This window comes from Brettanomyces bruxellensis, chromosome 9 (assembly GCF_011074885.1).
Source record: "Brettanomyces bruxellensis chromosome 9, complete sequence".
Taxonomy (NCBI): Eukaryota; Fungi; Ascomycota; class Pichiomycetes; order Pichiales; family Pichiaceae; genus Brettanomyces; species Brettanomyces bruxellensis.
This window is the reverse complement of record NC_054690.1, coordinates 2,215,400-2,241,427: the sequence shown is the minus strand read 5'-3', so window position 1 is coordinate 2,241,427 and position 26,028 is coordinate 2,215,400. Positions and strand designations below refer to the sequence as shown.

At 42.6% G+C, this 26,028-nt stretch overlaps 10 protein-coding genes across 10 annotated transcripts; 4 read left to right on the top strand and 6 right to left on the bottom strand.

Annotated features, from left to right (window-relative positions):
• Positions 1 to 116: 116 nt before the first annotated feature.
• On the top strand, positions 117 to 1,391 carry BRETT_002797 (uncharacterized protein; the record flags this gene model as incomplete). Its single annotated transcript, XM_041281317.1, has 1 exon — positions 117 to 1,391. One exon carries the CDS (start codon positions 117 to 119, stop codon positions 1,389 to 1,391), a length of 1,275 nt encoding a protein of 424 aa, XP_041139108.1.
• A 1,448-nt stretch (positions 1,392 to 2,839) lies between these two features.
• On the top strand, positions 2,840 to 4,177 carry BRETT_002796 (uncharacterized protein; the record flags this gene model as incomplete). The annotated part of the gene is made up of 1 exon (XM_041281316.1): positions 2,840 to 4,177. The coding sequence occupies one exon, from the start codon at positions 2,840 to 2,842 to the stop codon at positions 4,175 to 4,177; it is 1,338 nt and encodes a 445-aa protein (XP_041139107.1).
• Positions 4,178 to 6,135: 1,958 nt separating this feature from the next.
• Positions 6,136 to 10,521, bottom strand: BRETT_002795 (uncharacterized protein; the record flags this gene model as incomplete). Its single annotated transcript, XM_041281315.1, has 1 exon — positions 6,136 to 10,521. One exon carries the CDS (start codon positions 10,519 to 10,521, stop codon positions 6,136 to 6,138), a length of 4,386 nt encoding a protein of 1,461 aa, XP_041139106.1.
• A 1,549-nt stretch (positions 10,522 to 12,070) lies between these two features.
• BRETT_002794 (uncharacterized protein) lies at positions 12,071 to 12,517 on the bottom strand (the record flags this gene model as incomplete). Its single annotated transcript, XM_041281314.1, has 1 exon — positions 12,071 to 12,517. One exon carries the CDS (start codon positions 12,515 to 12,517, stop codon positions 12,071 to 12,073), a length of 447 nt encoding a protein of 148 aa, XP_041139105.1.
• A 1,676-nt stretch (positions 12,518 to 14,193) lies between these two features.
• BRETT_002793 (uncharacterized protein) lies at positions 14,194 to 15,909 on the top strand (the record flags this gene model as incomplete). The annotated part of the gene is made up of 1 exon (XM_041281313.1): positions 14,194 to 15,909. The coding sequence occupies one exon, from the start codon at positions 14,194 to 14,196 to the stop codon at positions 15,907 to 15,909; it is 1,716 nt and encodes a 571-aa protein (XP_041139104.1).
• A 375-nt stretch (positions 15,910 to 16,284) lies between these two features.
• Positions 16,285 to 17,331, bottom strand: BRETT_002792 (uncharacterized protein; the record flags this gene model as incomplete). Its single annotated transcript, XM_041281312.1, has 1 exon — positions 16,285 to 17,331. The coding sequence occupies one exon, from the start codon at positions 17,329 to 17,331 to the stop codon at positions 16,285 to 16,287; it is 1,047 nt and encodes a 348-aa protein (XP_041139103.1).
• A 394-nt stretch (positions 17,332 to 17,725) lies between these two features.
• BRETT_002791 (uncharacterized protein) lies at positions 17,726 to 19,078 on the bottom strand (the record flags this gene model as incomplete). Its single annotated transcript, XM_041281311.1, has 1 exon — positions 17,726 to 19,078. The coding sequence occupies one exon, from the start codon at positions 19,076 to 19,078 to the stop codon at positions 17,726 to 17,728; it is 1,353 nt and encodes a 450-aa protein (XP_041139102.1).
• Positions 19,079 to 19,851: 773 nt separating this feature from the next.
• On the bottom strand, positions 19,852 to 20,328 carry BRETT_002790 (uncharacterized protein; the record flags this gene model as incomplete). Its single annotated transcript, XM_041281310.1, has 1 exon — positions 19,852 to 20,328. One exon carries the CDS (start codon positions 20,326 to 20,328, stop codon positions 19,852 to 19,854), a length of 477 nt encoding a protein of 158 aa, XP_041139101.1.
• A 649-nt stretch (positions 20,329 to 20,977) lies between these two features.
• BRETT_002789 (uncharacterized protein) lies at positions 20,978 to 21,688 on the bottom strand (the record flags this gene model as incomplete). The annotated part of the gene is made up of 1 exon (XM_041281309.1): positions 20,978 to 21,688. One exon carries the CDS (start codon positions 21,686 to 21,688, stop codon positions 20,978 to 20,980), a length of 711 nt encoding a protein of 236 aa, XP_041139100.1.
• Positions 21,689 to 22,533: 845 nt separating this feature from the next.
• On the top strand, positions 22,534 to 24,789 carry BRETT_002788 (uncharacterized protein; the record flags this gene model as incomplete). Its single annotated transcript, XM_041281308.1, has 1 exon — positions 22,534 to 24,789. The coding sequence occupies one exon, from the start codon at positions 22,534 to 22,536 to the stop codon at positions 24,787 to 24,789; it is 2,256 nt and encodes a 751-aa protein (XP_041139099.1).
• Positions 24,790 to 26,028: the final 1,239 nt, after the last annotated feature.

Here is a 26,028-nt window from a genome sequence, read left to right as displayed (position 1 = left end):
TTTTTCCTTTATCCTTTCAACTTCCACCCTGTACACTTACTCATACCTTAAAGCAAATACCATTATCAAGAATAGTCGGCTCTTCATTTTTCGCCTTTATCAGTAATATCACATCAATGCAGAATTTCGACATTCCATTCACTCTCGAAGAAAGAATAACTAACGGAGTGGTTCCATCCAAAATTGTCCAAAGTCAATCAACCGAGAATGCCAAAGCAGATATTCGGTCAAATTACCAAAACGCACCCCTCCACGTGTTGAGCTACCTAATACACGAGGGCTATGCAGATACTGCGCTCAATATGGCAAAGGATTTGCGCTTAGACGGAATAATTGACCGGCTTGAAGGAGCAGTTTTAGGCTATAGAACACCAAAAGGGCAATTTAGTGTTGATAGTCCATCCAATAATGTATTTGACTGTGATGCAATGTTCAAACCAGAGCAATTGGTAGAAAGAGCCGCCAAGAATTCCGGAAAGCTTTTCTTGGAAGATTCACCGATATTTGCACATATTACAGAGGAGGAGTACACGCGGTTGATGTACGGAGTGGATTCAATAAAGACACGAGGTGAAGTGAGGCGGTATTTGTTGGTAGGTATGCCGGATAAGGCCAGGGATCTCATATCTGACGTGTATCCGACGTTGTTGGATTCAAATGCATTTGTGTACTTCAAGTTGACGCAGATGTATTTGATAGAGATGATTAAACGCCACTGGGCTGAGCTTGCGGAGATCTCCGACCCCAAAAAGAGCGAAAAGTGCGAGCGGCAGTTTTTGGATGATGTGACCAAGTTTATCAGTGAAAGGCTTTCCGCACCAAGCATATTGGAAAGTAGAGACTTCCTTATCGAGGTTGAGAAGACAATCACACTATTATGCTACGGGCAGGAGTTTCGGAAGCCAAAAGAAAGCCGGAAACCAATACCGAAAGTTCTCCAGTGGTTGACCTCGCAGAAAATGAGGCAGGAGGTAGCTGATTTGGTGAATAAATCGATACTTATACATGAGAATGGTGTTCCAGATGAGGAGCCTGTTGTTCGCTTTGACACTCAGATGGAGACTTTAACACGAAAGAAGATCCAACCGAACGATTTGAGCAAGAAAAGAGCGAAGCAAGACGAAAAAACAGAGTTGGATGAAGAAGATGCACAGAAAAAGGAGCAAGTGCAGAAAACTGCAAGGCAGATAGAAGAGATGAACGACACGGAGACGCTGCTCAAGAAGATACCGGATGCAAAATTGAAAAGAATAGTCCGACTATTGTTTTGGGGCTGCCAAGATTTCAAAAGCGAAGACGAGCGTCATCAGTATTATATTGGAAAGAGAGATCTTTCATCTATGCTACAATCCATTTTTCACCCGTATCCCGCTCCAGTGGATGATAAGTAGTAGAAAAGAATATAAGACGGATAGCCGATTCAGCTCTTAGTACGTGCTGGTATTGTACTTATAATGGAAGTGAATTTTGGTAATTTTGTATGGAAATGTACGTCTATTATTGCAATATATTTTTCAATTTCAATTATATTGCAATATGTCTTTCAATATCTATTATATTGCAATATGTCTTTTAGTATTTATTATATTGCAATATGTCTTTCAGTATTTATCATATTGCAATATGTCCTTCAGTATCTATCATATTGCAATGTGTCTTTCAATATCTATCATATTGCAATGTGTCCTTCAATATCTATCATATTACAATATGTCCTTCGTCCTTCATTATATCCTCAACATATCCTCATTATATCCTCAATTTATCTCTTTTGCTATTCCCCCTCGCAGTCCCGCATTCTCATGATAAACGAAATCTGGGGTACCCAGTGGATCCCGGGAAAAGGACGAGATTTCCCCGCGAATCCTAAGCTGCCCCCGCATTGTGCAGATTCCGGTATTGTTTCCGCAATTTCACCCCACCCGACGGATTTTTGCCGACTTTTTTTTAGATTCTTCGGTCCGTCACAGGGCGAAATTTTATTCTGATGTCTCGCGTAGTGTTTGTTCCTTGCCGGGCAGTTTTGTGGGGTCTATCTCGATTCCCCGGTGGGTTACGCGGGAAGCTCTTTAGCAGGCTATGTGAATTTGCACACCTACAAACGATATATATCATAATAAATTATAGCAACTCTACAGATTCCCAAATTATTACCATGCATTTCAGTACAAGCACACCAAATACTCAGTAAAGTATATGAGTAATATAAATAATACAGTTATCTTCCCTCTGCTTCGTTTCTTCCGGTAGCTTATCTCCCCAAGTTTAACTTTGGATCGATCAATGCAATGGAGAAAAAATAAATAAAATAAAGTAAAAATCCGAGAAAATTTTTCCTTTACGCCGCTTGCCAATCAAAGCCAGAATCAGAATAAAAAATGCCGCCAGCAATCTCGAAAAAAAATTACTCTATGCCCGATAAACTTTTTAAATACACCTACTCTTCTGCTAGAGTCTTCTTCATGTAAACAACTAAGCACTTCAACTTCATCTAGGCCATATTTCCAAGCCGCTATTTATTTTGCATCCGCATCGCCATATCCGTTCTGCTGGTTTAGTTTCCAGGGCTGCATTTTCGAGGAATACCAGAACAAATGCCATCGGTTAAGCTGATTAGCTAATATACACAGAGCACAGGTTACATTTGAGTATTTTGCGATCATCATCAGGCAGCAGGGAGCGGTTGTGGACTAATTTTGTCGATCGACCTTTGCAGAGGTGTAAAAAGAAGAATCGGGCACGCATTTTATACAGGAAGAACCAGAAAAAGGCGGTTGAACTCGACAGCTGATATTGGAGCTGGAAATTGACGTTAAAGGTATCGAACACTAGAATATAGATGTCCGATTCGGGGCTTAACATAGCCGGCACGTCATCGGGAGATTCTCGCGCGTCTGCAGGATTGGTGTCACTTGCAAAAGATGGAAAAGTGCATACGCACGGCATCATGGAAGAAAAGCACAGCATCTCAGACGAAAAGCACAGATTATTGCCAGTTTTGGCAACAGGACCCGTATCGGAGGTCGCAGCGTTTAAAAAGGGAGATGCAGCGGTGGTAAAAGAGGCGTTTGTCGGGCCGAAGGAAGGTGCAAAGCCGAAAGAAATCGACAAACAGTCGTTGGTGTACGTTTTGAGAAGCGGTCTTGCCGGCGGAATCGCCGGGATCTCCGCGAAGACCCTAGTTGCACCGTTGGACCGTGTGAAGATCCTTTTCCAGACCAATAACCCGCACTACCGGCAGATGGTGGGCTCTTTCCGCGGGATGTTCCGGGCCATGAAGACAATATACCATAATGATGGGATTTGGGGCTTGTACCAGGGCCATTCGGCCACATTGCTCCGTATATTTCCGTACGCAGGCATCAAGTTTGTGTTTTATGAGCAGATCCGGTCGCTGCTCATCCCGCGGGACGAGTATGAGACCGCGGCAAGGCGGTTTTTCTCGGGATCGCTTGCCGGAGTGGTTTCTGTTTGCTGCACATACCCGCTTGACTTGATCCGGGTGCGTCTGGCGTTCGAAACCAGCCACAAGCAAATACACTACGGAAAGGGCAAGATTGTGCACACGCTGAAGGTGATTTACAACGAGCAGCCGCGCTTCAGCTATACGACGGGTGGAGCGTTGCGGAACGAGACGTTTCTCACGCGTACCATGTACAGTTTGACGGGTTCCAACATCCAGTTTTTTCAGGCCGTGTCGAATTTCTATAGAGGCTTTATTCCCACCATCATCGGCATGGTTCCTTATGCTGGAGTCTCGTTTTATGCCCACGATCTGCTCCACGACTTCTTCCGGTCTCCTGCCCTTGCTCAATACACCGTCACTGACGATTATGTGCCTCCAGGTGAGCAGAGATTGACCAAATCTGACTCTTCCTTTGATCACAGGCGGCCTTTGAAGGTTTGGGCCCAACTTATAGCCGGTGGAGGTGCCGGAATGGTGGCTCAGGCCGCCGCTTATCCATTTGAGGTCATCCGGAGGAGAATGCAAGTTGGTGCCGTTGTCAATAGTGGCGGCCAGTTCTATTCTGGAATCCACACTGCCAAACAGGTGTACATGGAGCGGGGGCTCCGTGGGTTTTACGTTGGTTTGGGGATTGGCTTCTTGAAGGTTGTGCCGATGTTTGCATGCTCGTTCTTTGTGTACGAGCGGTGCAAGACGTATTTCCAGATCTAGCGGTGAGGCGGTTGAAATGTATTAATGTTGCATTTATGTTCCATATGGACTTACATTCATGTTCTGTATGGAATTTACTGGTACGTCACATTTGCGTTCTATATGGAATTTACTGACACATTCCTGTTGTGCTAGATAGATATTCATTTCCTGTCATCTTTATAAATTCATTCCTACTGCGTCATACTGTATAGTCCTGTCATATATTCTTTGCTACCAATTCAGTTTCATTATATGCTGCAAGTAGAAGATTTTCCTCTCTTTAGATATTCGTGGTTGCAAGTACTGTATGCTACCTGTAATTACCTGTTCAGGCAATTTACTTTGGGATTACCCTTTCAGGTACTGTAGTTTTGGATTATCTGTTTAGGCACTTCAGTCTGTGCTTGTTCATTCTTTGACGATTTTTCTCTTATCTTTATACCTTGTAGTGAATGCTCAATAGACTGTGTTCAAACTTTCCATATTTGGGCATGACTGGAAAATCCGATATTGTATATATAAGAATAGTCCCTTATTGGTATTCATTAGAATCCGAAAGATTTCAAGACAAATATGGTGATGGCATATTACAAGTTGATGATGCAACTACAGTTCTTTCATAGATAACCAAATATGCAATCAAAGAAAACTAGGAAGCATTCAAAGAACTACGTTCCACTCGATTGTATCATTAAAAGTTGAAATGATTTATCAACTAAAATGCATAGAAGCAGAAAGCGAAAATTAATACATGGGTTAAATCTACCTAAGTGATATTTCTGCCTAATAAGATCACTATAAGCTTAAAAAGATACCAAAGTTCCCGGCTTTATTGGGCAGGCAAATTCCACCATCTTGTATGACACCAGACTTTGTTGTTACGGTTACTTATTGTTTGAATAAAATATCTGTCATATAAGCGGTATTCTTTTGAATCCACTTGGTTTGTATCTCAAATTGTATATATGTTCATGTGGTTGTTAATTTAGAATCACATAAATGAAGATTGTTAATAGAAGCCGTAAATTCAACATTGCCTGTTTCAATATCGTATTTGCGATGTTTAAATCACTATTAAAGCGGGAGAACGGAAAATAATAAAGAGTAAAAGATATTAGAAAGGAAAAGGTGCATGTATAAAAATTTCTTTAATCCTTACTAGAGGTTTTCCGGCACAGAGAGGAGTATAGTTGTCAAAACAATGAAGCTTTCGAACAGTGGAGTTCAAGCAAGAAAAGATGGTATTGTTATATCATCTGATTAATACGAGAACTACATATATACAAAGTGAAGATATTCCCTTTCTTAGATCATTATATACTCTTTATTATGTACTACAATAAATATCGAAATACTGTATAAGTCTGGTAACACCAACTTTAACAATTTATGCTAACAGATATGCTAAGCAAACTAAGGATAGAAAATAATCTCACTTTAGGAAGAGGTGTCAAACAATGACTTTTGGTACGATAGTGTTCTGAATAAGGGAGAGGTATAGCATTGCCTATGGAGGAATATCTCGTACATAGATGGTTTACATAGTGAATAGCGAAATGCACATTAAATGTGACATTGAAGCAGTTTGGGAGGCCTTTCGAGTTATGTGCATGCTTTGATAGGGTATTAAGCGAATGTTTCAGTTATCGTGTTATGTATTGAACCGAGCTTTATAATACCCAGCCATGTTAAGTAGTGAGAGTATTGTTCATGGCAGTACCTGCCTTCTGACAGATTTGGATTGAATATAGAGTGAATTTATGTAAACTACAGCAAGCAGATTATATGAGAGAACAGTCTTACAGCACCCATGTCATTACCAAAGTATATTAAAAGTATAGCATAGCATTGTTAATGGCAGTATCTGCCTCTGACAGATTCGGATTGAATACAGAATGAATTGATGTGAATTACAGAGACTACGGCATTCATGTTATTACCCAAATATATTAAAACTAGAGAATAGCACTACCATATTAAGAAGCTGCCCCATCAACCTCAAAATCGTCGGCAGTGATCCCGGACTTGTCGCACATGGACCGGAAGATGCCGCGGGAATTGAACAAGGCCCAGGGCGTGTCGAACTGGTTCAAGCGGCCGCGGTCCATGACAAGGATGCGGTCGTAGTTGACGATGGTCTTCAAACGGTGGGCGATGCAGAGGATGGTGCAGTTCTGGAACTGGTGAGAGATGGTGTGCTGGATTCTGGCGTCAGTTTCGTAGTCAACACTGGAAGTGGCCTCATCCAAGACCAAGATGCGTGTGTCCTTGACCAAGGCCCGGCAGAGGGCGAGCACCTGCCTCTCGCCGAGCGAGAAGTTGAGGCCGTTGTCATCGACGAATGCATCCAATGCGAATTTGGACGAGGACACGGACCCGGAGTGGATTTGGGCAGCCGAGACACAGCCGGCCGTCAGAAGTGCCTGGTAGAGCGTGTGGTCGGATCTGGTATGGAAAGGGTCGAGGTTCTGGCGGATGGTGCCGCGGAACAAGACGGGTTCCTGCGGGATGATGGAGAGATGGGCCCGGAGGTCGTATAGGCCGAGGTCGAGGGTGTTGATGCCATCGATGACGATGGATCCGGACTCGGGCTCGCTCAGCCGGTACAAGGCGGTCATGATGGTGGATTTTCCAGCCCCCGTTCGGCCGCAGATGCCGATTTTCTCGCCGGGCCGCACGTGGAGCGAGAAATCGGACAACACGTGGGGGAGCTCGGGTCTGTAGCGGAGAAAGACGTGCGAGAAGTCGATCTGGCCGTGCTGGGGCCACTCGGCAGGTGGTTCATGGCCCCGTGGAGTGCGGTACCGGGCCTCCTGGGGCAGCTCGAAGGCATACTCGGCGATCCGCTCGACACAGCTCAAGTACTGCTCGAGCTGGCCGCCGGAACGCGAGGTGGAGATCAACTGGGCACTGAAGGACACGAGGTAGGACACGAGCAAGCCTGAGGCGGAGGCGGAGATGGGGAAGGCCCTTGTCACCGAGAGCAGACTCACGACGAGGTTGACGAGTGCCGAGCAGATGTGCAACCGCACGGCCAACCACCGCTGGACGGAGTTCGAGAGGAGGTAGGGCTCGTTCATGTCGTTGACGAGCCGCGTGAACCGGGATTCGAACCGCGGCTCTGCCCCGTAGTACTTAATGGTTTCGACACCTTGCAAGACCTCGTCGAAGTTGGCAAACACACGTGATCGCTGCACACCTTCCAAACGCTTGATCTCGCGTGCACTGGCCTGGTAGTAGGAGAACACGACGACCGTCCAGACGAAGATGAAGGGCACGGCGATCGTGAAGTAGGGCAGGTACACGCAGCACATGAGCAAGATGCCGATCATGTTGCCCAGGCCGAAGCAGAAGAGCCGGGCCTGCTCTGCGATCTCGTTGTCAAGCGTGTCTGTATCCTTCGTGAAGCGATTGAGGACCCGGCCCATGGGCGTGGTGTCAAAGAAGGCCATCGGTGCGTGCATCACGCGGTCCATGGCCTTGATGTTGAGGTTGCGAGAGGCGTTGTTGCACACAAACACGATCGTGCAGAACTGCCAGGCCGCACACATCACGAAGAGGAACGTGAACAGGATGTAGATGCCGATGTAGAAGTTGTTGGACCGCGGGAACTCGTGCGACGTCCAGAACGACAACCACACGTTCTGGAAGAGCATCGTGAACGTCGTGAACGTGATGCTCAACACCAAGTTGGGCACCATGAACCGCATCCCGTACTTGTCGCACCCTTCCCGGATGTATGCCACCACCATCTCCAGGGGGATCCCGTTCTCCTTGCGGGTTTCCTGCCGGATGAGTCTTCCTTTCTCTTGCTCGTACTCTTTCTTTGTAGTCTGTCTGCGGATCACCTTGAGGTCTTCAGGCGAGACCGAGGGGGGAGACAGTGAGAGGGAGGAGCCGAGATCATTATCTTCATCTTCTTCATCTTCCTCATCATCCTCTTTCTTCTTTTCATCCTCCTGCTCATCCTCCTCTCCCTCTTTCTCTTTCTCTTCCCCCCTCGTCTCCTCCATCTGGTACTCCATCAACTCCCGGAACTGCCCGTTTCTCTCCAGCAATTCCTCCTCAGTGCCCATATCCAGACCCCCGTCTCCTCCCATGAACACAATCCGGTCTGCAGCACCTATCAAAGCCAACTGGTGCGTAGCCAACACCCGGGTCTTCGACCCCAAGAGCCCCAGAATGCACTCATTCATGATGTGCCGGCCCACTTTCGCGTCCACCGCGCTCAACACATCGTCAAAAAGCACAATGTTGCGGTCCTCGAACCCGGCCACGTTGTAAACTGCCCGGGCCAAGTTGATCCGGGCCTTCTGGCCACCCGAGAGGTTCACACCTCGCTCTCCGATCTCAGTCAAGTCGCCCGCCGGCAAAATATCGAAGTCACTGCTCAATGAACACGCATCCACCACGGTCTGGTACTTTTCTTCATCCCGCGGGTTGCCAAAGAAGATATTGTCGCGGACGGTTGCATTCTGGATCCAAGGTGAGCCACAGAGTGTCACGTTGCCGGAAATGGTGATGCTGCCGGCAGTCCGGGGCATCACACCCTTTATGGCACTGAGAAGTGACGATTTACCCGATCCGATCGGCCCGGTGACCACAACGAACTCTCCCTGCTTTATACTGATGTTAATGTCCACTAGGCCACCGAACGAGCCGCCGGTTCGTGTCTCTGAGCCGTCGGTGTCGTCTTCGGAGCCGCCGGTGTCGTCTTTGGCGCCAACAGGTGCTTTTTCGTTGAACGAGGAGTTGAGGGAAGTATTGCTGGAGTTCTCATTGATGCCATCTCTTTGATGCTCCTCATCTCTCTCCTCCTCATCCCACTTAAACGACCCGTGCTCGATCGAAATCGCACTCAGCTTGTCACTCTGCCCAACAAGGTGATACTCCGGGTCAGGAGTCTCGTCCCGGGCCAAGAGAAACTGCTGCACCCGGTAAAAAGCAACCAACGCATCACCGGCAGTGGTCAAGGCGGTGGGAAACATGGCAACGTGACTGGTCAAGATGTTGAACAAGGTCAAGGACGCAAAGACCTGTGCGGGCGACTTCATCGACCCGTCGACGGCGTACATGACGAGAAAACCGATCATGGCAGACACGTTGGGCAAGGTGACAGACACGGCGGTAAGATTGTTACGGATGAACTGGATCCGCAAGATCTGGGCCATCTCGGAGGTCCGGAACTTGGCGAGCATCTGCGAGTAAGGGATCTCCCACGCGTAGTACTTGATGATCTTAATGCTGCCCAAGATCTCCTTCACATACCTAATTCGGAGGTCTGTGGACACGTTTGCACCCACCCGGAGCCTCATGAGGATCCTGACGCAGTAAGTGACGGCGACAGTGACCAAGACGAACCATGCTATGCCGGATAGTGCGGCCCCACCCACGTTGACGCTCAAAAGAATGATGGTCAAGGCCAATCCGACCGGGAGGTTGGTCACAAAGGCGAAAAAGCTCGCGGCAAGGTCGATTTTCGAGAGGTCGTTGCCCATGAAGGAGGACAACTCAGAGGGCGGGAACCTGACCCTCTCGGATCGATCGACGGCAAACGACTTGTCGAGCAAGGCCTTGGTCAAGACACCTTTCATCTCGGCGCCGCAGAACATCGAGTCGTGGAAGTACCGGGCAAACAGCAGCCCGGTAAACATCACGATGCACGAGATGCCCACCGCGTACCCGTAGCCCTTGCCGCCCGGGTTCATGCCGTGTGCCTTTTCGTTCACATAGCTGATGAGCCCCCGGACGAGGAGCGAGTTCATGGCCTGGGCAATATCGGCCACAAGCTTGATGCAGATGGCCACCAGGTAGTCCACCTTGAAGGTGTCGTACAAAGCACCGAGTACCAAGTGCTTGGGGTACTGGAAGTGCTCGTCGTGGCCGAGTTCACGCCGTGAGTCGCCCGTGTCGGCAATCTTGTGCAATTCCAGGTACCGGAGCTCCGCCTGCTGCTTCCGCCGCTTAAACGCCGCCAGAAACGTCTTTGTGCGCTCCTCCACGTCGTACCGCGACCCGGCCGGGATCCGGAACAAGTCCTCCGCCTGCAAAGTCCGCAAATACCCGACTCGCAACACGGGGTCCACCCAAGTGAAGAAAAGCTCACTGAAGAGATTCGTGTTTCTGAACGGGAACTCGTTCCGCTCCCTGCTGGTCTCCGGGATCGGCGTTATCGTCTTGTGCCGGAGAAACGGCGTGAGCAACCTCCGCTGCGGGTGGATCCGGTCATCCGTTGCCACCCGGTCCTCCAAATCTTCCTCCGTCCACTTGTAACTCCGACACTTCTTCCGCGGAGAAAGTGCAAACATCTTATTGCCGGGCAAGTTCGTCACTGCGGGCTCTTGCTCTTCCTTTGCTGTCATCCTGCTTACTCTGGTTTGTCTCTTCTCTTTTTCCTTTCTCTTTTCCTTTCTCTTTTCCTTTCTCTTTTTCTTCCTGTTGCCTCTACCCAGACTGCACAAATACAATACGCTCGTCCAGATGTGCTAAGTTAGGCAAGATCCGAAAAGCGGTGCTCAGTTAAGCCGGTCCGCCTTGTTTCTATGCCTTATGTGGCTTATGTGAGCTGTCTAACCCACTTGCTTGCCGAATTTTATCTATTGCCTGTCAATAATGTGCCAGGCCTAAAAATCTGCCGTGAAAATTTTCACTTTCAGCTTTCGGTCAAACTATATACACCAAAAGTCTACTCTCGAATACTCTGGCAGGCTTGTTAGTTAAGTACACGTTGTATCTACGAGGGAGCGAGAAAAAAACTGCAAACACTTAAGTATATGTGAAATTGGGACGGGGTGAAGGTAAAGGTTCGGACTGAAATATACCAGAGCGAGAAAGAACGACAGATATAATGGAAAAAATATCCAACAATGAAAAATGGAAAGAAGAGGAAAAAAAAACGATACTGCTTAAAGAGACGAAAGCAAAAGGATGACCAGAAAATGCATACGAAATATATAATGAAATCGGCCAAAGTGCAGAAATACCTCATAAAGCAGGAGGTGGCTATTGAAAGAAGTATATGATAACTAGATTATGAATAATTGGATTATGAATTTAGACTATGGATTGGACTATGAATGTATACCATGATATACCATGATATACCATGAATATAGATTGTGCATTTACACTATATTTACACTATATATTTACTATATATCTAAACCATGGTATTCCATCGATTTAAACCATATATTTAGACTACGTAATAGTAAGAGTCCATTATAAAAATCACCTTAGCACACCACCTATTAAAGCAATACCTACTTCCTAATACTCTCCCTCCAAAGTAAACTCTCCGATACAGCCATACAGCCAATAGAAACCCTCAAACTCAATTTATTGTCTCCTCATCTCCAAAAGATAAGTCATCCATGTGTTGAGAAATAAATTCAAATAATTAGAAACAAACAATTTTTTCGCTACTCGCAGAACAATGCTTTCCGGTGGAACTTAGGCTTTTTCCAAAAAAAACGGTTGGGACCTCGTTAAACGCCAAGAGAGTCATAATTCCATGCGGGTAACGTTCCCGTACGACATGTATACTATATTTGGCTACGGGCCGGACAAAGAATCACACAACACCATTTTTTATTTCCTTTAATGTTACCACTATGACCGTAATTAAAAAAACACTAAACTGCAATCTTTCTCGTTTGCGGAAAGACTGGGAACTTTTCCCGCACCTCAATATTACCGCCTGGTGCGGGAACAATAGGCAATTCCGTTATCTCTAAAATTCTCGCTGTCCCTGCCTTGAGCGTAAAAAGCAAATGGCGAGAAGTAGTAATTTTTTTTGTTTTACCAACTAGCTATTTTATCATTCCTATTATTACCATTATTGCTCTTATATTTATTTATTTTTTTTTTTTTATTCCTTCATCTGGTCTATTTCCTCCCTTTTTCCCCTTTTCAACTCCCCAAATACTTCATCGCTAGTCTACCAAGAAACGAAACTGTGCATCCAGTAATAAAAGAAATTGCCATACGGTGACCAATATTTATTTTTTCCGCTTGCGGATCCCCCGCACTCCCACCGGGCCGCAATGTCAGGCCGGTTTCCCGCACCCCCTCAATTTCCCGCACCCGCCCTTGCGGTACTGCGCTCTGCGCTGCGGCCAAACTCTCCAGTATCAAAAGTGCCATCTCATCCTTTAGCACAGCCGTTCTCTTGGACCTACACCTTTTTGATTTTCGGATTCCTCTTCTTCTGATTGCCAGCCTTACTGCCCGCTTATTTGCCAAACGATGCCGACCAACCCGAATAGTGCCTCTTGGTAACCTTCCTGTTTGGGCTTTTTTTATTTCCTTATTATTTTTCTGAAGCCTACTAATTCTAAAACCTGGTAATTCCGGCATACTTCCTGGTAAACTCATGCATATGCGGAGATGTATTCCTATTAGGGCAATTGCCTGAATCGGAAATTACACCGACGAAAGGTCACCCATGTTTCGTTTGTACTTGAGTCCTAGTTGTAGTGTTATATATATATCGGAACGATTTGACCATCCCTAAGTTATGGAACATTTTAATTTAGTGGAGGCAGTGCTTTGATATAAGCGAGTACAACTTTATGTGATGAATCACTTTTTGCTGATGAATTTATAAATTGTTGAGATGACTACACATCATTGTTGCTAATGTAGGCTTTCTTTCTATAATGAATGATTCATCAATGTGAGAGGTTACATAAGTTTACATGCCTTTAACAAATTTTGAGTATGTACGGATGCTATACAGGGGCTTGGTGTTGGTAGGATATACTTTAGTTAGAGAGCTTTGTGTTAAGTGTAATAAGTAGTATAAGCATTGAAGTCACAACATAACGTTAGCAAGATATAATTAATCTCAGATTAATGCTAACAGGACAAAGATACTTAGGAATTTGTAAACTATGAAATATTGAAGGAGAGTATCAATAAATCTAATATGAATAGGGCTTACGATTGCTTTAGCTTTACCTTACACTTCAAAGCAATTGAATTCATTTTGTGGATAATACTACATGATTTACTCGCAAACTATCCTATTTCATTACAAACGATACACAACTTAAACCATTAAAAAGAGATGTTACCATCCACTGAATCTGAATTTCATTGCATATATGTGGCTTTACTGTCTTGTCGAAGCAGACGTTAGCTCTTCGAGCCCTCTAATGTACTTAAATGGATATTGAACGGATGTAATACGAGTTTTAAACTTAGACTAATAAAGTTTATGTTAAAAAGAGCAAGTAGCATTTTTCGAATAATTGTTTGTGCGGGTTTAATTCCGCAGTTATCCGCTTTAAACTATCAATTTCCTTTCAGTCAAGTGCCATGACTTCAACAAGGTCGGAAATTAATCGGTACTGGGAAAGAAAGGATTTGAATTGAGTATATGAAAGGTCTCTTTTTTAAGTATGCCTTTTTCAAGCTTGTAACGACTCGGACCAGGTTAATTCCGAATATTATTTTCTTGCATTTTTTTCCACATACTGTTACCCCACAAATGGCTCCTTCTGACTGTATCTCGCGATTCGATTGAATCGAGGATGACATTTATTATTTTTAGCTTGGATTAATTTTTTTTCTTTATTTTTTTTACCTTATTTTTTTACCTTATTTTTCCACTCTACGTTTTACCCATTTTTTTGTGTGTCTGCATCGATATTCAACATATACCTTGACATTGTTTTCTCCTGTCAACTAACTTCGTTGAAGTATTAACATTATAAACCGATTCATCCAAGAATCACCATTTGAGTCGTTCATTTTCGATCACTGCCAAAGCTTTTCATGAATCATTGAGATTCAATACGTCTTTTATACTTTTTTTGCATAGACGAAAGGAAGTTTTAGAAGGATAGCTTTTGGATTGCTTGATAATCTAATTAAAACGCATTTGCGTATCATTTTTGATAACTTGAGCCACGCAGAGATATTTAATATCTTCATAAATAGTGCACCCTTTTCTCGTTTTCCATGCGAATATCACCACTTACAAGATAAAGCAGATTTGCAGCCGTTTCAAATATAACACAACAATATCAATGAACGAGATAGATGGGCCCCAAAGTGGTAACGGCCTTTCGACGGATGTATCCGGACAATCAGCGGACAATACTCGGCTCAGCACAATAAATGCTGAAAGTGCAATTAGTACACAGAAAAATGACACAAATGATAAGATCAAGGACGAAAATGACATCAGGATCGCAGATATTCATCAGGAGGGCATTCAGAACAGCAAAGAAGATATGGAAAAGAAGCAAAAAGATGAAAACTCCACAGTAAAAGCACCACAGAAAAGGAAAAGAAAGAGAAAGAAAGTGTCAAATGCATGTGTTTATTGTCGCAGATCTCACATGATTTGTGATCCAGGGCGTCCATGTCAGCGTTGCATTAAACGGAATATCGGCCATCTGTGCCGGGATGATGTCTCGAGGGGGAAAAAACGCAAAAGTCGGAAAAAAGGGTCCTTAGATATCAATCAAAATGCACAACAACCTTCAACTCAGCATGCATTTGCATCTGGTGCACGGTTGTCCTCTGTAGAGGCTTCGGGTGCCGGTTTGGGGCAACCCCAGATTGCTGGATTGTACGACCAGACAGTGCAAGGTGCACAGCCCGGAAAACCCGTCGGGTACGCAAAGTCCCCAGAGCTGGTTTCGAACGCGGCAAGTGCCGCAATCAACCAGAGGCCGTTTTTTTACTCGGAGCACGCAGGATCGGAATTTAACTCGTTGACTGAATTTTTGTCGATGATCGATGATGCAGATGTCATGAATACGATCAGCATGGATGACGATCCGATGCTCCGGAAGCTTGAAACTACATCCGCACTTGGATACAGCGCAAATAACTCTTCAACAAACTTGAACGGGCAGCAGTCGATCGACGCGTCGGTGCCCGGAGCAGGCCAGTCGGTTTCCAATTTCCGGTTTTCTCCGATTACCCCGGGGGCACAAATTCGGCAATCGGAAGCCGGCCAGTCGGTGACTGGTGCAGGGGTGCAATATCGCAGCCAGAGCCAAGACTTAAATCCAAACCAGAACCAAGTACAAAGTACAAACCAACGCCAAAGTCAGAACCCTGCAGTTCCATACGTCTCAGATGTTGCAAGAGCGAAATTCTTTTTGACAGCTGCAGATCCAACCACAGAAATCTCACCTGAAGAGCGATTAAAGCAGGTTATTAATGCCAAGCTTGAAGCTGGACTTCTCGAGCCTTACAACTATGCAAGAGGCTATCAGAGGTTACAAACATACATGGATAATCACATGGCAGCATCCTCCAGGCAACGGATATTGAAGCCATTGTCGCTTTTTCGTCCCGGGTTTCGGGCCATTGCCAAATCCTTGAAAGATATCGATTTAATTCTGGTCGAGGAGAATTTTGAGCGCATGCTTTTGGATTATGACCGGGTTTTCACATCAATGGCAATTCCTGCATGTCTCTGGCGGAGAACTGGTGAAATATACAGAGGAAATAAGGAATTCGCTTCATTGGTTGAAGTTTCCATCGATGATCTGAAGAACGGCAAGCTCACAATATACGAATTGATGACCGAGGAAAGCAGTGTTAATTTCTGGGAGAAGTATGGGGCCATTGCGTTTGATAAAACGCAGAAAGCAGTTTTGACAAGTTGCAATTTGCGGACAAAGGATGGGATGCGAAAGCAGAGGTGCTGCTTCAGCTTTACAATCCGCCGAGATAAGTATAACATCCCAAGCTGTATAGTGGGAAACTTTATTCCGATTCAGTAGGGGGTGATAAAGTATTGTATAATATGAATGTATAGCTATGATGAAACGTTGTATCATCAATATTCAGTTCTTAATAATGAAAATTGCATTCGCTAGACGACGAGATTTGTTCATCTAGGTAAATTGTATGCCTGTCGTCCATAGAAATACATTTTCTTTTCGTGTATAAAGGTACGTTTTGTCTCGTTTATAGAACATACATCGTTTCGTTCATATCATGAAAGTATTCAATATAGCAAATATAAATACGCCAGCCACGCAAATCTTGAACTGCCCAGCAATCAAACCAATAAGCAGACAGATGAATAACCAGACACAGCACAAATACTTTTCTCTCTGATAAGTCTCCTATACATTTCAATTTGGGGAATAGTACTATTTCCCAAACGAGTCGCTGATCATTATGTTTGTATACTCTGGAATTTCAGACTTCCTTCCTCTTTTTTCAAGATCCTTAAAGAATCTTTTAACCAATCCGTATGTGGAAGTTCCGTAACTCACAAAATCATACGACACATCCGGTTTCTCTTTATCGCTTTTATAGCAAAATGTTTCGAGGCATTTTGAGAACTTCACAGGCCTTGATGTCACTTTAATCACCTTATCGACTTGTTCCTCGCTTGTTGTTGCTAGTTTAGCATCAAGATCTGAAATCATCGGAATTTCTAACTCTCCTGGTCTCACCTTTGCCATTCCAAATGCATTCCTGAGATCTTTCTCGATTTGACCAAGCATTGGATGATGAAATGGAATACTGACATTTAAATCAATTGCACGGATCCTACCAACCTCCACTTTCACTTGCTTTATTTGCTCTTTCAAATCCACTTTTTTGCCACTGATTACAACCTGGCTGTATGCGTTGTAATTTGCAATATTTGCTGAATTACTTTTTAAGCAATTTACCACCTCCCCGTATTGCTTTGGCTGAAACACTAATGCGTACATTCCGTATCCCTGAAGACCGTTTTTACAATTGCTCCCTCTAGCAATATCTTCCATAAGTTTTCCCCTCTTATAACCAAGTACGAGACCTTCATTAAGTGGAATTGCATTTTGCAGAACTAGACCTGATATTTCACCAAGAGAATGACCAACCATCAAATCTGCCTTCTGCACATAATTCACCTTCCCCACTAACTTTGCAATTTCGTTGCTGACAACAGATGTGAGGATCAACAATGGTTGCTGAACAATTGTCCTTTGTAGCATTTGTTGGACTTCGTTATCATTTTCCACAAGTTCTGGATGTCTGATATATTTTGAGAGCTCTAAACTGGGAAGAGCATCATTTGCAGTTCGAAGAATCTTATTTACGCTGTCGAAATTTTTGAACCTCGATAGTATTTGTAAACCCTTCGTATCAAAGCATCCCTGACCTGGACATAAAAGTACAGTTTTTCGAACTGATGATTTGAGCATTTCGATAACGGTGTATGCAATTCTGTATTGGTGTACGCAATTCTGTATTGGTGATAAAATCAGCAGTATAACCTGTGTGATTTAACTTAAGCTTGTATTTTAAATATACCCTCCTGTGTATGCGTGCTTGTATTTAATTTAATTAAAGTTTACATTAAAGTAATGGATAAGAAGGCTCAGTGACGGATTTTCGAATTTTCCAAAAATAAAAAACGGTTTCGAGTTTGCGGGGTACACATATTTTTTCTGAGAAAAATTTCACTTTAACTCCACACCCGTTTTACCCAATCTGTTTCTAATATTATTAAATTAATCTGCAAAACTGTATTATATAAGCATAAATTAGCGAATTGCATGCAATCCCAACGAAGCAGTCAAATCACCGCATTGAATTTTAGCAGCTCACCTGCACAAATTGGTGCTTGTACACAACTTTAGAATCCTCACTCTTTGCACTCTGTTCAACTTCAGCCCAGAGAATTTCAGAGCTTAAAGCCACACCATATACACAGCCACTGTCTAGTCCTGTCGAATATGGCTTAAACCGAAGACCACGTCCGGCATCATGGCCATAATAAACCTTTTTTCCCAGCATAAATGTACTCTCAGTCTTATTTTCCAGCTGTTTCCGTACTTGAAGATCTTGAAATATATTCCAGTGCTTTGTCCAAGGTTCGGACTTCACACCATCAACCTGATCGTGTTTGTTTTCCGTGGCCTCGGTCCAGTTTGGTGGTAGTAAATTCCTCATTGTGGTAACATAGACTGGGTTTTGCTCATGTGCATTTTTCACATTCCACATCAAGCCAGCGTGAACAGCAAACCCTTCAGCAGGATAATCGAAATAACGAGTCTGCTTCCTGTTTGTGAGATGAGGAACGGGTCCTAACTCCCTGATTAGTGGGCACTCCCTCAAATACTCAATTTGTTTCGGTGTTAGGTGTTTAGCTATTCGCATAAGATCGTCCAAATCATAAGTCTCTTTAATGTCTATTTCACTTTTCATAGTTTCATTCATTTCACGTCCGTGCCTGCCAACGAATGTGAGCTTTGGAAGTCCATGAAACTGTGCATACCGCTTTAAAATTTCAATCTCGTGGTTTCCAAGAACACAGCCAATCTGATTTTTAACCGCCCAGTCCAGAACCTCGGTTGAGTGCTTTCCTTTTGCAAGAAAATCACCTAGCATCAACACCTCGTCATACTTAGCATTGTATTTAACTCTTTTGAGTAGTCTCATCAACGGCTTAAACGATCCGTGAATGTCACCTACCAAAATGAGTCTTTTCACTGGTCTCTCTGATCCATCAAATTCCTTTTCCTTCAATTGCTCCAAGTGGCTTTTGAATAGCTCCGATTGCGAACTGAGATACTCCCATTTTGGAATGTTTGGGATCTTTTTTAAGGGGCTATCTGGATCTTTCAAAAACTCCACATCCCCGTTTAATTCCTCCCCATACTCAGATGCAAATTCTGACTCAGCCTTAACTTTGGATGGCCGGATAACCGGATGCAAATACACCTTTGGTTTGGATGCAACTGCCAAATCGTAGATATTTTCACTATCTGGCGCCTCATTTGGTAGAAAAACTAGAAAAAAGTATAAGATTGGTATTCCAATTATTGCGCTAATAGCATACATGCTATACCTATACAATGGGGACTTTGTATGACTCAATTCTTCGTATTGACAGTTCTCATCTTCATTTTCAAGAAGAGGTGTAGCCTCGGTATTTTCAACTGTCATTTTGGGAGTGAAAGATGCGTCAAAGCAATTTCCAGAAGCAAGAGGATGTTTTTTGAATCCGATTGCCGTAACTTTTACTCTCCAAATACGTGAAAAATCCAATGCAAAGACGATGTGCAAAAATTTTTGAACCTGCTGCTTGGTATTAATGAAATCTGTTTTAGCGCCGTACTATGAAAATATGCAGGCATCTGATTTTTTTTTATTTGTTTAAAACGTCAAGATTTTTCACATTATGTTTGTACCGCGTAATGGCTTTATCTGGCATTTCCTGGTAATTACGCACGTTCCTAGCATTATTTTTCCCCTTTTGCTTGTTGCACTACATTACTTCATCAGTATATAACCGGCTATTCCCATAAATTAAATATAGATAGATGCATATATATACAAGCAAAGTCATAAATCCAGCAATATTTCCGTATTCATGGCAAGAGTGATTTTCCAGCAGTTGGAAATCTAAGTCTGTGAAAAGCATGAGAGGTAGAACTAAAATATGACCAATAGCAAACCTCTATTTGAAATTTTGCAAGATCAGTGGTCATAATCCTTGGAATGCAGGGGTTCTTTTCAGAATCATTAAGATCTCTCAGTTTATTTCTTTCACTTCTTTTGCTCTTCCACTTTTTATTTCTTCACATATCTTTTCATCATCTTTTTAGTTCTTGCAAGTTGTTTTCAGTAACTTCTCGGTATCTTCGACCTCATTGTAATTCAGCATCCCTTTATCATCCCTAACTTTCCCCTTTCCTCTTCAGTAATTCCTCTCTTTCTTACTTTTTGTCGTTGTTAATAAATTCAGTCAATTTCTTTCCCATCTCCTCCGTCTCCTTGTCTTCAGGCATGCTCCGTAGTCTTTCCTCGGACTCTTTTCCCCCAAGCCAATTCCTCATCTTGTATCCAAATTCGTGCAAGTTGGAGATGTCAAAGTACCAGAATGTTCCGGTAGTAAAGGTAGCCATGGATGTTACTGCAAGCATTGTTGCATCTCCTAAAGCACATAAAGCATCTTTATAAAAGGAAGTTCTTGGCGGAAGATTATTGTGTTGAAAAAATGTGGGATTATATCTGCGTTTGACAACTCCTCTATATGCTATTTTCGAGGATAGATATGTCAATATTACACATCCATAAAAAAGTGCCGCTTGGTTGAATCGACGCTCATTATATTTCACAACTTCTTCTGTTTTCTTTGTAGACGGTCCCCGTCCCAAATACTTGTTGAGATCAAATCCTGTTTGTGTTGACATTTTGATTTGTGTTTGCTCTTCTTTTTAATTGAATTGTAAGGAAACCGCTGACCTTTATGAAATGGTTCAAGTTCTGACCAAAGGGAGAAATTTGAGGATATCAGGTTATCAGTGAACCGCGAAAAAATGATTTCAATGCCGGAGCGTAGACTATTGACGCGTCGATTCAAAAAATAACACACCCCGCTATTCACTCAGGAAGATGTGGTAATCAAATAAATGGTGTAGATAACTTGGAAAATACGAAATAAAGACTTAACACATTAGGCAAATTGACTTATAAATGTATAAAAAGAAGCATGAAATAAAAGCAATTAAGTAAAAGGACATCAACAAAAAGGAAAATCATAGACAATTATCATAGGCAAACATCGAAGGTAGGGACAAAAATATGAGATTGAACAAATAAAGCAATAGTGCAATCAAGCAAATAGTGCAATTAAGTAAATAGTGCAATTAAGCAAATTGTACAATCAGGTAAGTGGTGCAATCAAGCACATAATGTAAACAAATTGAACAAATAAATGTTTAATGAAGAACAAGCCCTGAATGTAAATAAACCCAAAGCTGAGAGTAAATTCAAGCATCTGAATTAAAAGAAAGTAATTACTGCATGAAGCTAGTAATTACTAGTAAGTACTCCCAGCACTCAATATTGAGCCTCCACCTTTTTCAATTCGGGAGAATCAGAAGTTATCAAGTGGATATTGTGCTCCTGGTAAGATTTTTCTGTGTCTATATTACTCTCCGGAGCAACAGCCTTGGAAAGATCCTTGACAACATAAGTATTAAAGCCCAGATCAGCGGCATCTATGGATGAATTCAACACACAGTAATCGTACGCCAAACCAACAACATACACATCTGTTATATCATGATCCTTGAGAAACTTCTCACATTCTGTATGATGTATCTTCCACACATCCATAAAGCATGAATAATACTCTCTGTCTTTGAGATAGCCTTTTTTGACCAATGCTGTTGGAACTGGCTGATCCTGGACCATCTTGTTGAACACTATGGCAAACTCTTCAGGAAATGCAGCACCAAACGAATCCTGAATACAGTGATCTGGCCATAGAGTCTCAAGTCTCTCCTGTTTTGATTCCTTGTCCGGACTGCGGAATGTCTTTGTAGTGTAAGGCTTTTGATTATGTGTTGATGCAAACGATATGTGTCCTTCCGGGTGCCAATCCTTTGTTCCAATAACTGCCTTCCATCCATATTTTGACAAATCAAGAAGCTCCAGAATCTTTGGAATGATATCACGACCGTGATCCACAGCCAATGAGCCATTTGGGGGAAGGAAGTCCTCCTGAAGGTCGATTATCATTAATGCTGGATTGAATTTTTTGGACATACTGAAATAGTTGAAATGTGGTGTTAATATGTAGCAACTTAAAGTTCAATGCTAGTTATAGGTGAAAAAGCTTGAATCCGTGGAAAATGCTGATGAGTATAAAACTAATTGAGACGGGAAAAAAGGATTTAGCCCCCTTTATGTACCCCCATAAATGTGTATTAGAGTCATGTGATTGCGTGGATGGCTGCATTGCGAAAATAGCGATTCGCGGGGTTAGCTTATTGTGCACTAATGGGCATGCATGAAATTAGCAGTATCCGACATGCATCGCTTTATTGCAAATCGTGCAGATGCCGACATCAGATTATAAATGAGAGAAGCAATAAAGACGATAATATTTTAGATGAATGTAAGAAAATGCAAGATCACTTATTACAGATACATACAAATATATATATATATATATATATATAAATTCGATAGAAATAGAACGAAAAATAGAATGCTTTGAATAAGAATGGCCTGAACACGTGATATATGCATTTTTGAGATTGACACTTTTTGAGACTACGAGACTTCGAGACCGAGACTATGAGACTTTTTTAGACTATGCTATCCGATTTTCCCTCTTTCTCCAAATTTTACATCGGTGCCCTTTCGCTGATCCTGGTATTGTTCTCATGTTAAAATCCCAATCAAGGACTTGGCCAAGTTTAATTTTCTTTCTTTATTTACCTGATTTTACTGGGGCACATATTTTTTTCTCCATCCTCACCTTTTTCATTGCGCGAATCAGCCCTAAATATAAAATGTCCCACTTCCCCATATTTTTCACTTGGTACTTATGCTACATGCGTTTTACCCTTATATCACTTACAGCCAGGTTCTTTCATTGAGATACAATGAACTCGAGGGAACAAAATTGTTCAGATAATGCTTCTTCAGCATCTATCTACTCAAACGTGTCATCACAAACCCCAGATTTAACCGATTCAGAAAGAGCTGCTTCTTCTTCAGATTCATCCAGTTCTTCATACTTAAAAAGCGGTCATATCTCGGTGGAAGACATCTGGAATACGGTATCAAAGAACTCAGATGAAACCATAGATTCGTTTCTTGATAAGTTGCCATTTGGTGCTGAATTTACCAAAGAAGATGCCATCAGTCTCCTCAAAACGCCACCATCTCTACAAAGTGCGGAAATCCAGGAGAATCAGCTCGAATTTCTTACTGTGTGGAATATTATTAGCTCAGGAAACGAACTTCAGGAGACAATAGGCCTTCCCGAGTCACAAGAACTGTTTGTCAAAGAGAAAACATTGTGCTTTACATTTTCCAAGTTGTTCAGATACCATTTCCAGCTTCCATACGAGCATCCGAATTTCGGATTTAAGAAGTTCGGCAGCCTTCTCGCCAACAGTCCGACATCGCTCATTCTCACTGTGATGAAGATTTGCGTGTCATCGATGGAATATCACGATCGAAGCTTCTGGAAGCTTCGCAGACTTCTCACATTGATGATTGCACTCTGTTTTGGCAACAGAAGTCTACTCCGGGGCTTAATATCTGATTTCAGCACACCTGAGAACATAGAGAGACTCAGATCGGTGGCAAATTTCCCCACAGATGGAAATTCCAGTAGTTTGTCTGACCACAGAGGTCCGTTGAGTGTTTTAAATGGTATGCACGAACTTTCCTCTTTCTTTGATGGCGGTAGTAATGGGGACTCGATTCTGGAATTTACCATTTCTTCAGATACATCATCTGCGATTCTGGCATCCTTGTTGTTTGTTTTGAATTTGAACAAGAAGAAAAAGTTACTACAGGAGAACGATAAGGCGACAATAGCGTGGCTAGCAACGTCTTGCATAACAGATAACGAGTATAAAGAGGTTTTCCTCATTTATGTCGTGCATCATCCGGATGTGATTCAAACATTGTCCCAAGTGGACTTTGGCAAGTCCGAAATTGGAAATTTGACAGACTACTTCTTGAAAAGCATCTGTCTCGAGCTTGTTGCAAATTTCACACCTCTGTATCTTGGCAGTTCGGGTCTTACCAGTATTATTAAAGGCCGCTTAAGTGGAATTGCGCTTGTATTGGGTGGACTGAACACCCCGAAAGCGGGAATTCCGAAAAATGTCTTTTTGCCGATATTTGAGCTCGTGAACCAGAACACAAAGCTTGATTTTATGCAGGAACAGAACCTACTTGTTTATCTCTACCTGGGCATAAATGCATTGGATAGATACATTGTTGATAGGTACACGATGACAGATTGTCTTCTGCAATTGGATGAACTCGGATGCAGTTTATCGCTAAATGGACTTCTTGATGACGTTCAATACATCCTTTCATATGCTCTTAATGAGGTCTTGGTTGCCAAAATGCCACAGTTGGTTTCAATTCCGGCTGATTTTAGGGAATTTTTTGGATTCGACTACATTCCTCCTGTTAGAAGGCAGGATTCTCTATTGGAGGCACCTTTCAGCAGTGAGAAGTCAGCGTTAGTGGACTCGTTTACAAACGAGGAGCTTGTGAAGCAAACAGAGCTTGTTCGCATTCTTAAAAGCTGCATCGGTCAAAATTCACGCCTCCGTCGAAAAGTATACAGACTGCTAAGCAGCATCAATCGGAATAGTGGGCTGCTGGTTCGGACAAAAGGATGCGGAGAGGAGGAAAAAGAGCAGAATTTATATAAGTATCACTTAAACTCGGGATACAGGTTGGTAGGATTCGAAGATCGCGAGTTGCTGAATTACAAGTTGGCGTATTTTGGGATAGGAACAAGCATCAAAGCAGATGTGGCAATGCTGGTCGTTGCGTACAATCTCAAGAGCTTTGATCTGACGTTTAGTTCAGCTCTGTCAAGAAGTATTTCAGACACTTTTCTTTCAATTGGTTCGATTTATATGGAGTTTGGAATTCTCACGATGTACAAAATCATGATTGAGGCTTGTGAGAGAAGCGTAAGGCTGGCAAACGAGGCAGCAATGGCTCTAGCCGAGATCTTGCCGAATCCGAAACGAAACGTTGAGGAAAATCCAAGAAAGAAAGATTTTGCGATGATGCTACAGAGCAATACCATAGCCAGCAATCTTATTCGGTTGTTTGTAGAGGAATTTGATGATGGAAGACGATTGCCTTTAAGAAGATGATCAACTTCCTTAAGAATCATCCTTCTTCGTTAAAGCCGAAAAAAAGGGAGCGGGGGACTGTGAAGTTGGATGCCGCCGAGTATTGGAAGTGGGTGAGGTGATTAGTTTGGTGTGTGAAAAGGAAATATAAGGATATTACAATCAGATATTTGCTGAAAACGAGATTGTGACGTTGAGAAATTTGCATAACACGCTGAAATAATAATACTGAACGATAATATTGAACGATAATACTGAGCGTGATTTCAAAGATGGAAGTAGAATGAGATGAGTAGATCAGTAATATGATGGTACGAAACTTACGCGAGTTAATCTATGGCACTTATATTTATGCACAGAGTATATCTGTGAATTTACCTTCCGACAAGTTAAGAAGAAGCAAAAAGATGTAAAAAGTGTAGTTCACTGCAGTTTACCGCACAAAAGTTCCAAAAATGCCCTGTAATTAAATTTATACACAACAATCAGACGGAACAGAAGTCAATAGACGTCTTCAGCAGTGTCTTCAATAATAATTTACACCAGATATGATACATCTACTAAATATACCACCAAATAGATGAAATATGATTGAAATATCTGACTGATTTACACGGAGACAAGTAAAACAAACCAATGAAACAGAATATTCAAGAAATACATATTGTTAGTATATAGGCAACGACTAAGCCAATTAAATACAAGCCATTTAAAGTATAGATATCGTATTGAGATATAATTAGACAGTATTAGGTCGAAAAATATTAAGGTAATGCGATGAGTCTAAAAAAAAAAAAAAAAAAAAAAAAAAAAAAAATWAAAAAAGTGAAAAAAAAGGTCTGGAGAAACCAGTTCGGATTTATAGTATGGAGATCTTTAATGAGCATCCAACATGTCCAAGTACAGAAAAGATTAGAAACAACTACCGGTGCACTCAGTTCTAAAATGCCAAGTGAGCCGGTCCAAGAAACCGCACGAAACCGAAACTCCAGTAACAATAACAAAAAGCATCTTTTTATAGCTTCCACCAAATCTCCGGTAACACGAACAAAAAGTATCTTTTCATACCTTCAAGAGATACAGGCAACGCTGTTTCTCAATAAATCAACGGCTTCTTTGCAATTCCCCGAAACGAGCTTTCCACCTGTTCTAGAACGATCTTTCCCTCCCAATCACATTCCAGACAGGCATCGTTTATGCAAGACTGCAACAATCCCAAGGGGAGAAATGCAGACTAAGCAAAGTAAAGTATGCAATGCA